Source organism: Moschus berezovskii, chromosome 15 (genome assembly GCF_049115385.1).
Source record: "Moschus berezovskii isolate FMDL1 chromosome 15, NW_MosBer_1.0, whole genome shotgun sequence".
In the NCBI taxonomy this organism is placed as follows: Eukaryota; Metazoa; Chordata; class Mammalia; order Artiodactyla; family Moschidae; genus Moschus; species Moschus berezovskii.
In genome coordinates this window covers 30,292,836-30,303,487 of record NC_142474.1, presented here as the reverse complement: position 1 = coordinate 30,303,487, position 10,652 = coordinate 30,292,836, and the positions used below count along the sequence as shown (strand labels likewise).

General features: G+C 59.0%; 1 protein-coding gene across 2 annotated transcripts; it reads left to right on the top strand.

Annotated features, from left to right (window-relative positions):
- Window positions 1-1,075: 1,075 nt before the first annotated feature.
- On the top strand, window positions 1,076-9,938 carry STMN3 (stathmin 3). Of its 2 annotated transcripts, none has more exons than XM_055425075.2 (5): window positions 1,076-1,191; window positions 6,990-7,085; window positions 7,345-7,520; window positions 8,511-8,702; window positions 9,549-9,938. In XM_055425075.2, exons 1-5 carry the CDS (start codon window positions 1,173-1,175, stop codon window positions 9,606-9,608), a joined length of 543 nt encoding a protein of 180 aa, XP_055281050.1. In that variant the 5' UTR covers window positions 1,076-1,172; the 3' UTR covers window positions 9,609-9,938. The 2 variants fall into 2 exon arrangements, with proteins under 2 accessions (XP_055281050.1, XP_088700528.1); XM_088844402.1 differs by lacking the exon at window positions 1,076-1,191 and adding an exon at window positions 6,193-6,486.
- The last annotated feature ends 714 nt before the right edge of the window (window positions 9,939-10,652 follow it).

Below are 10,652 nucleotides of genomic sequence, written 5' to 3'. Positions count from 1 at the left end.
TGGAGGCCACATAGCAAGCCCCAGGAGGCCGGCACAGAGATCTCAATCAAGTCAGTGAACTTGCACTGAGTGTCTGCTCTGGTAGGCTTTGTGGGACTCCCATGGTGGACCAGCCCCCATGTGGGCCACAGGACAGATGGTTACCTATTATGCTCAATGAGTGTGCACATCAAGGTTCTTGGCTCTCCTCGTCTCTGCATGTTCCCGGTTTCCCCAGAGTTCTGCTTCTGGCTCCAGGACTCCGTTGCTTGTGGAGTCAGTCCTTCTCTTGGCCTAGTGGCTCCGTCCCTAAAATGGGAACAACACTCCATCTGCCTGACTTCCCATCCCCAAAGAGGTGATGCTTACTCCGGGAAAGGCCTTCCCTTTGAGGGTATCAAACAGAACTCAGTCTGGGGAGGAAGCAGGCAGGTCACCACTCACCAAGTGTGCACACTTCTCCTACACCACTGGGGATTAACACCATTACCTCATCTCACACCTGAGAAATGGAGGCCCAGGGAGGTCAGAAACTTGCCCTCAATCACACAGCAAGTAGATGTCAGAGCAGGGGTTGGATCCTGTCTCTGTCTTCCTCCAAAGCTTTGTTCTAGGCCTTTGCACGTTGATTTACCCTCTTTGCCTCAAGTTGCTCATCCTCTGGGAGGCCCCTGGAGGCCTTCCAGACCAGCCCCCACCCACACCATCCATGATTTGCTTTCCCTCAGCACAAGCCTGGGCACAAAAAAGGCACCTCCCAGCCTTCACTGGCCTCAGAAGAGCTCTCCAACCCCACCCTGACGTTGAAGCCTGCACAGCCCCCGGGGAATTGGGTGCTATCTCCACCAGCCCCCTGAGACTGTACAAAGCCAAGTTGGGGGGCAGCGTGTCCTAACAGTGAGCGGTGGGAGGATGGGCCTCTGGCTGCAGCGGCTCTGCGTCCCTGGCAGATCTCAGTCCCTCCCATCGTCCCCTCCCATCACCCCCTCCCTCCGACGGCTGCAGCCAAGCCACAGCCAGGCGCTTTCTCTCTCTCTCCCTCTCTCTTTCTCTCTCCCTCCCTCTCCCCTGCGCTCCCGCCTCCCGCCCTCCCTAGCTCCCTCCCCTCCCCGACACTGCAGCATTCGCCGACTGCAGCTCCAGCCGCCGCCCGCGCCTCTCCCGCCTCCCGCAACCCCGCCGCCGCCAGCACCATGGCCAGCACCATCTCCGGTAGGCACCCGGGCCTCCGGCATCCTGGGGCAGCGGGTCTGAGCACAGACTATTGTCTGGCCTCGCCTACTGCTGGGCGGGATGTGGAGTGTTTTCCCATCTCGGAAAAGGCCTGAAAGGGCGCGGGCAAGCTCCGGGTGGAACCCGCAGGAGACAGGGTTGGGGTCCAGGGGATGGGGAGACCCGAAGCCCACAGGGCAGGGATTGCGGCGCCAGCCTAGCGGGCTTGGGTCGCGGGGAAGGGACCACGCTCGGGGTGGGGGCGTCGGCCTGGGGTGCCGTTGCCCCTTCATGTGCCGCTGTGCCAGGCCGGGCGCGACTGCCGTGCCACAGGGTGGCTCCGAGAATCTGGGTGGGCACGCTCGAGGGGTGCAGGCATGGTCCTGGGAGGCGTCGGGCGACCGCAGACCCTGGTGGAACTAAGACTTCACGGGGATCAGAGGGAGGAGCACAGGACCCTGTGCGGGAGTCCCAACCCGGGGCCGGCGGGGCCTGGACCCTCCCTGCGCCAATGGAGCGGCCAGGGGACGGGAGGGGGCGCTGCGAGAAGACGGGGGAAGGAAACCTGAGCAAGGCCGCGCCCGCACCTCGCCTCGCCGCCCCCTCCCCACGCCGCTGCGGTTTCGGGACCACCCTCTGTGACAAGGTGCCACCCGCCCCAGTCGAAAAAGCCCCCGCCCTTTACACTGCGGGTTCCGGTGAGGATGGACGTCTGCCCCTCCGTCCCTCCCCTGCCGCCCCGCCTCCCCAGCTGCAGACCCACCGCCCTCAAGGGCAACGACCCCCCTCCTCCCCCGCCCTCAGCAGGCCCGAGGATCTCGCGGAGGAGCGGGCACCGGACAAGGCGGGAAAAGCGTGGCAAATACTGGACTCGAGGGTGCTGCCCGGCAACCCCCGGCGCAAGGACGCGAGGGTCGCTTTCCCTAGAAACATTCTGCCCAGTCTAGTCTCCCCAAAACCAGCTTAATCTTTGCACGCGGTGCCGGAGATAGCTGGGTGGGCGGCCTCCCACTTCCACCCGGTCACCCTGCCCATTCTTCCCTCTCCCCTGGGGACCAGTTTCTGCAATCCCCCCTCCCCAGCTAACTAGACTCTTGGGAGCACCCGCTTAGGCCGGAAGCGCCAGAGCTCCGCCCACCCACGTGTGCACCGCACTGACCCCGCCTCTCAGGACTGGTGGTTCTTGCCCCTGGTGACTTCTGCAGGAGCGTGGGAGGGGACCACGGGCGTCATTGAGTACACCCCTCCTCAACCTCCTTGGGGGGGTCTTGTCCATCTGGACTTCATCCACCCCCTGCCCTCTCCCTGTCATCCCCAGAGACACTGGGCAAATGAAGGTGGCCAGTGCTGCCCCAGTCCCACCCTGGGGTGGAGCTGAGTGGCCTCACTCACGCCTGTGCTGAGCTGGGGGACATGGGTAACCACTCTTGGGGAGCATTTATCAGCTTTTCACCCTGTTGGTAAAAACACTGCTCAACAGGCCTCCTTCTCATCCTTCCGACTTGAGCAGAGTTAGGTGGGGAAGGGACGAAGAGGAAGCCTTACCCTCAAAGGGCCATCAGGGCTGGGTCCAGACCCTCCAACCTCAGACCCTATGGTACCACACCCTCTTCTTGACCAGTCTGTGGGGCACTTCTCACCCACACTCGTTCCCAGGATTTTTCTGGCTGTCCGAGTTACCATTGGTGTCTAGAAGGAGACCATGGGTACAATTGGTCAGTTTTGTCCAGCTTGGTCATTGCTTCAAAGATGTGGTGCAGTGCCCACTGGAGAAGTGCCCCTGGCGGACGTCACACGGGGCCGGGCCTTTCCTGTTCTGTCATCAGCGCTGCCCTCTGTAGGGTAGGAGCCACGTGTACAGGTGCCTATGCTCACCACAGCTTCTCCCAGCAAAGTTTGGTAGGAGGGAGGTCTGGCCCAGAAGTGGCTACATGACACTACCAATAACTGGCCAAAGTGAACCAGCTATGGAGTCCTTCTGAAAACATATCTTTGACTGGAGCAGGCTTCCATGCCTCAGTGGCCTTGCAGGGTCACTTCCACCCTGGCCTGCACTTCCTGGGGGCTGCACTCTGAGGACACCACATCTTGGTGTCCTTCCCTAGTGCTCAGCTCTTCAGGCACATTTGCAGACTTGTTCATATTCATCCCCTTATGCAACTCTGGCAAGCTATGAGGCTTTGCACCTGCTACCTAGCCTCTCAGAGGCTCAATTTCCCCATCTGGTTGGCAGTGATAGTGCCAGCACCTCCCCTAGGCTTGTTCTGAGGGTTGAATGAGCTATTTTGGGAAACAGTGGTTGGGCTTGGGCCTGCCAGGAGGTGAGCGTCCAGTCTATGCCAGGGAATGTGACTGTTGTAGCCACATTTCCCAGAAAAAGGTGAATGCTGCTGGCAGTTCCTGCCATGTTGGACTCCCAACGCTGACTAGTGAGAGAGGGACAGACTGGGTACAACCTGCCATGTTGGGCTCCCGACTCTGACTAGCAAGAGAGGGACAGTCTGAGTGGCAACAAGCTCCATCTGTCAAGAGGCAGCAAGCAGCAGCCTCCAAGGCCCTTCTAGGGGTGAGTGAGAATCTATGATGGGCTCACTTCCCTCCTAGTTCTGGAAGACCTTCCCACCCGCCATGAGGCTCCCAACAGGAAAGTTCAGAGGCCTGGGCTCCTGACAGGCTCCCAACTTGGCATGCTGTGTGACTCTGGGAGGGCCACTTGCCCTCTCTGGGCCTTCTTCACCTCTGTAGCAATGAGGTTGATGATGGTGTCTGCCTGGGGTGGCTGGTCTTGAGAGTCAGTTGGGAGGAAGGGTGTGGCATGCCCACCCTGGGCCCCTTGGACGACTATTACCATTATCACGCTGCTGCTATACGCTGACCCAGTGCCTTCTAACTCTTGCTTGTCTGGGATATCATCATCCAAAAGGCCAGTATGCATTTTTGCATGTTTAACATTTAATATGGGTGGGGCAGGGGCGGCTGAAAGCAATCCAGTTCATAGTAGAGACTTTTTTTAATGACTTTCTGAAGTCAATGATAGGGAAGGAAGAGAGGGTCTTGTGAAGAGAGAAAAGGAAGAGTGTTCCTGCTGTAGGGGTTTCCTGGTTGGAGTTACATCTGTGGAGAGGTCTGGCCTTCCGTCCACTCTCCCCTCTGTAATGAGAGGAACTTGAAGCCTCTCTCCCATCTTGCACACGACTAGGCTCAGTCCTGATCTCCAGCCTGGATGCAGGCTTCCCCCTGCTGGTATTCTCTCCAAATTTACCTGTTCCCCGACTGCCATGCAGTCCCCCCTGACCAGCATCCAGACACACAAGTCCTCTCCTGCGGAGCGCCCCTCCCACTGGGCTGTTACTTTTCAACTTTTTATTTATTTATGGCTTTCTGGGTCTCTGTTGCTGTGTGCAGGCTTTCTCTAGTTGCAGCGGGTGGGGGCTACTTTCTAGCTGCAGTGCACAGACTTCTGACTGTGGTGGCTTCTCTTGTTGCAGAGCACAGGCTCAAGGGGCACAGGCTTAGTTGCTCTGAGGCATGTGGACTCATCCCAGACCAGGGATCAAACCAGCATCCCCCTCACTGGCAGGCAGATTCTTATTCACTGTACCACCAGGGAAGTCCTAAAGTTAACTTTTAATGACATAAGTAATACATAACTAGATTCTGTTTCTGAAACAGCAAAATTGATAAGTCAGGCCAAAAATCCCCTTTGAGGCCTGCCTCTACCTGGCCCTCCTTCTCAGACTCCTGAGCCAATGACCAAGTAATGTGTCTCTGCCCTGTTTCCCCTCTGAGACCCCAAAGGCCCTCCTTGCTGTTTGCCCAGGATTCCTTTGTGCTCCTTTCAAGGCTCTTTGGGCTCTCTCCAGAAGGGCCTGGGTCATCAGGACGCTTCGACCCAATACCATCATTCTGTGCACTGGCTGGTGGAAAACCCTGCTCACAGCATACTGTTCCCTGAGACAGGGGCTGGTCACTTCTGTCCTGAGTCCTATTTCTATGCCAACACTTTCCCCAATTTTATGTTAATTCAATTTTAAAGCACTATCTTGTATGAAATTTGATCAGAAAGTTTTCTGTCCAAACTGTTTGCCGCATGGAAGGATGCTGTGGGTAACAATGCATGCTCTTTGTCTCTTGAGAGCCAGAGTCCTTCTCCTTGGAGTGTCTCTTTGGAGACCACTAATAGCTTCTCCAGCCAGGGATGAAGGCCTGGGGGTCTGAGGCCCCTAGTCTTTGGGGCCTACTGTGGGGGTGGATGGAGAAGGCAATGGCACCCCGCTCCAGTACTCTTGCCTGGAAAATCCCATGGACAGAGGAGCCTGGTAGGCTGCAGTTCATGGGGTCGCTAAGAGTTGGACACGACTGAGCGACTTCACTCTCACTTTCATGCATTGGAGAAGGAAATGCAACCCACTCCAGTGTTCTTGCCTGGAGAATCCCAGGGATGGGGGAGCCTGGCGGGCTGCCTTCTATGGTGTCGCACAGAGTCAGACACAACTGAAGTGACTTAGCAGTAGCAGCAGTAGCAGTAGGGGTGGAAAGAACACAGACTACCTGGGTTGACATGGAGGAGCTCTGAACAAATCACCCCAGCTACCTGGGCCCACTCTTGGTTGAGTGGGGGCAGGATGACAGGTATGGCTTACAGGATTGTTGAGAACCAGTGGGTGAGGCATCACACCCATGTGTCTACTTTGGGACCTGGTTTGTGTGAAGAGACCACGAACAGCCCAGTTATTTTCACTCTGAGAGCAGGCATCTCCCCTTCCCTGACAGGGCCCAGGGCCTGAGCAGGCTTACCTCCCTTTCTGGTTGGGTACTGCGGACATTGGCTGGGGGCACTCACCCTGCAAGGGTAGAGGGAGGGGCGTGGTGCTGAACGGACAGCTCCCTTCACTCTGGCTTTTGAGAGGCACCAGACGGACACGACTGAGCGACTTCACTTTCACTTTTCACTTTCACACATCGGAGAAGGAAATGGCAACCCACTCCAGTGCTCTTGCCTGGAGAATCCCAGGGATGGGGGAGCCTGGTGGGCTTCCGTCTATGGGGTCACACAGAGTCGTACACGACTGAAGTGACTTAGCAGCAGCAGACATGACTGAGCGACTTCACTTAGTGTGTGTCTAGTGAGAACCAAGTTTCATCCCAGGGTGGCGGCACTACAGGGCAGGTGTGGGGACAAGAGGGTCTGAGGGCTTCACCTAAGTGCATAGCCCAGGAAAATGCTGCCTGTGGAAGCTCTACATCTGTGCTGGCCCAGTCATGAGTGTGGTGGTCAACCTCTCTACCGACTGGGCAAGTATTCATGAGAGGGAAAGGGGAGGAAGGAGGAAGTCCAGGGAGGGGCAGAGGGAGGTGAGAGTCAGGAAGAGACACAGTGACAAAGAATCAGCGAGACGCAAAGATACAGCAAGAGGTGGGGACAGATGAAGAGCCAAAAAAGACGGAAGCAGAGACATAGATAGACAGAGGCAGGGGAGACAGACAGAAATGCCAAGAAAGAGAAAAGGAGGGAGAGGGAGACAGAGACATGGGGGTTGAGGTGCAGGGACTCAGAGACAGAGCAATGCAGGGCACCCACAAGGAGGTGTGCCCAGGGGAAGACAACTAACATCCAAGAGGGAGGAAGGGATGCACAGTCAGAGATGTGGGACATGAAAGAGCATGATCCAAGGTTTCCCAGAGAGGCACCTTAAGGGAGTGATGGGGACAGAGCGGAGGGAGGCCTGGGCTGCCAGGGAGGTGGGGCCAGAGGAGCAATGAGCTGGCGCCCACTCAGCCTGGCCTCATACCCACAGCATACAAGGAGAAGATGAAGGAGCTGTCAGTGCTGTCGCTCATCTGCTCCTGCTTCTACTCACAGCCACACCCCAACACCGTCTACCAATATGGGGGTGAGTGCCTGGCCCCTGACGTCCCACTGCCTGCTGCCACCTGAGCTCACTGCCCACCTCCCACGGTGTCTATGAACCCTTCTGGTTGATTGGCTTCTGGAGGAGGGTCCCTGGGGGAGGGGCCAGTCCTGGGGGCCCAGTCCTGGAGTCCCACATGAGAAGCCTCACCCCTTATCTCACCCCTTGACTTGGATATGTGCTCAGCCTCCCCCCTCCTCACCCAGCCCTCCTGAAGCCCCCACCTGCTCTTGCCCTGCAGACATGGAGGTGAAACAGCTGGACAAGAGGGCCTCCGGCCAGAGCTTTGAGGTCATCCTCAAGTCCCCTTCCGACCTGTCCCCGGAGAGTCCCGTGCTCTCCTCCCCCCCCAAGAGGAAGGACACCTCCCTGGAAGAGCTGCAGAAGCGGCTGGAGGCAGCTGAGGAGCGGAGGAAGGTCAGGAGCCACCCCCCTGGGTCCTGATGAAGATGGTCAGGAGGAATTGTAACCACAGACAGAGTCCCCAAGGTGCAGGGTTCTCCAAGCATCTGCTGGGCTTTGGGTCTATAGCAGAGAGTCTCACATCCCTGGACTACTACCCTCTGAGCCATCAGAATGAGATGGGGGAAGGAGGAAGGATTTCTGGATGGCAGCCACTGGAGGAGGGGTGCCCTCAGCCATACTGACCAGATGGGAAGATCAGGAGGTAGCCCCAGGTGGGGTGCTGGCAAAGGAGGTTGTGTAGGCACCTTCCTGAGCAGGGGAGCTCAGGGTGCCCCTGGTAGAAGCGGGCCCCTCCTCCCCTTCTCACACCAGACTCTCTCGGACTGAAAAACACACTGAAAACCCTATGCTCTCAGGAGTGCTATCCTGATGCTCAAGCCCACTGGGCAGGGGCAGCAGCTCTATCCTTACAGCAGGGCCTGTGAGACCTGGGGGCCCAGGTTTCTCATGGTTATCTAGTAGTGACCAGCTCCTGGGTGGAGCCCTGCAGCCTTCTGAAGGAGGCTGAGAGAGGCTGTTATCTCTGGGGCTCTTGGGTCTCCCCCTGGGACCACCAGCAGCGCCACTCTTCTCGTTCTGACTCTTCCCTTCCCAAGCGGCCCTGAGGGCCCCTCCACCGCCCCCAGCCCCGCAGGGAGCTCAGAACCTGGTGTGTATTAAGCACCTACTTAGTGCTGGGCGGGCAGACCTTTGAAGAAGAGACAGGGGAAAAGCTCAGTAACAGCCCACAAACTTCTTCCGCCCCTCCAATATTCCTTAGGGCAGCCCAGACTCCGGAGTGGGATGGAGAGGGGGTGCCTGGAGTTCAGCGGGGAAGGGGCAGCTCTGCGGCCGAGGGTGGACAGGAAGGGCTTGTCTGGGGATGTGCCTGGAGGGGTGGGCCCGGCCGCCCCTCACGCTCACCCTCCCGGCACTACCCGTCCCCCGCCCCTTGCCGCGCAGACGCAGGAGGCACAGGTGCTGAAGCAGCTGGCGGAGCGGCGTGAGCACGAACGCGAGGTGTTGCACAAGGCGCTAGAGGAGAACAACAACTTCAGCCGTCTGGCCGAGGAGAAGCTCAACTACAAGATGGAGCTCAGCAAGGAGATCCGCGAGGCGCACCTGGCGGCCCTGCGTGAGCGGCTGCGCGAGAAGGTGCGCGCCCGGGCCAGGCCCGAGCAGGGGGTGGGGCCCGAGCAGGGGGAGGGGCCCGAAGTAGGGCGTCCCCCAGATGCTCCTTCTTTTGGCGGTGCCTGACTTAGCAGCAGCAGCAGCAGCCACTCGGAGAATCCCATGGATGGAGGAACCTGGTGGGCTGCAGTCCATGGGGTCGCTACGAGTCGGACACGCCTGAGCGACTTCACTTTCACTTTTCACTTTCACGCATTGGAGAAGGAAATGGCAACCCACTCCAGTGTTCTTGCCTGGAGAATCCCAGGGACGGCGGAGCCTTGTGGGCTGCGGTCTATGGGGTCACACAGAGTCGGACAGGACTGAAGCGACTTCGCAGCAGTAGCAGCAGCAGCCCACTGCACCAACAGCACTCCCACAGTCCGGCCTCCCCCTGATTCGCTGTCATGCTGGGGCCGGCTAGGGTGAGGGGAACCCCTGCCCAGGCCAGAGCCCCCTCCCTGTGAGTGGGACTGGGTTAGTGCCAGGGAGCCCCGCAGCCTGCACACCCGGGAAATACCTTGAGCCACAACGCTCTGGTCTGGACATAACCCCAGATTCACTGAGGGCCAGCCCCCACCCTCAAGCCACACTTTCAGTTGGTGTCTCAGGCCTCTCCCTGCCCTCTGTTGCTCCTGGTCGCTAAGCGTGTCCTCATTGGTCGCATCTGCAGCACCTCGGACCGAACCAGTCTAGGGAGGAAAGGACCCTAGGGTCCCCAAGCCGGGAGCGGGGGCAAGGGCAGGACACGCAGAGCCAAGGAGGACCGGGAGGGGCAGGACCCAGTCCCTCCCGGCTGCAGGGCCCTGCCCACCACGCCTGTCCTGGCAGGAGCTGCACGCGGCCGAGGTGCGCAGGAACAAGGAGCAGCGCGAGGAGATGTCCGGCTAAGGGGCCTTCTGGACTCCGCGACGCCTGGATCCCGAGATGCGACAGGAACACATCTGGGTTTCGGTTTTGTTTTGTTCGACTTTGTCTAGATGCAACTTTTGCTCCCGCTCCTCCTTCCCCTTCTGCCCTCCCAGCTTCAGCTTCTCTTTCCGCGCTCCGAGCTGTCTGGTCCTTGTGGCAAGGCTTTGACCACAGGCTCTCTCTGGAGGAGCCCCCAGGGCGTGGCACACGGTCCCTCAGTTCAGGCCCAAGCTGGGCGGTGGCTGGATCCCCTCTTGGCAACCCTTTTAGCAGACGTGGCGGCGACCTCAATAAATCCATCGATGGTGACAGGAACACTTGGGTCCTTATGAGCACCTTGTCACTTAGGGCACGTCCTCTGAGCCATCTCTGCCTGGAGGTAGAGGCACCACCACCTGCACGTCCTCCCCTGGAAGAGGGGCTGGGCACATGGGAGGGGGCAGAGGAAGAAAGACTTGAATGGAGAAGGACTCTGGGCAGTGAGGGCTGGGCATCCAGTCACTGGCCAGCCTTGGGAGCTGCGTGTGCAGCGGTGCTCTCTGGAACTGGTGGGTAGGAGCTGCAGTGTGCTGTAATGTGGTGGCACAGGGGTCCCCAGAGACCCCTCGGCCTGAGGTTGGCACCCTCGGCTGTCCTCGGAGCCTTCAGTCATTGCACTTGGCTGGAGAGGTCATGGGGTGTGGTTTGGCCAGAGTCTTTAGGAGAGTGGGCCGGCTCCACTGGGATGGTGAGCAAACTGCTGTGGTCTAGAGGGCTGTGGGCAGCATGGCCAACCCTGCCGGCCCCTCCTCCCAGAAGGGCCTTCTTCCCTCTGGCACAGCACCTCTGTGGGGACGGCCAGCCTCCCACTGTCCGTCCTCTCCTTCTCCAGGCTTGTAGGCAGCCTTGGAGGACCTGTCTGTAGAGCCCTTTGGAGACCTGGGTCCTTACTGTGTGCCCTCTTCTTTGCTCAAAAGATGCCCCTATCTGTTTCCAGCCACAGGGCTTTCAGGTGGCCAGGTGTGGGAGGGTGGCAGCCTCAAG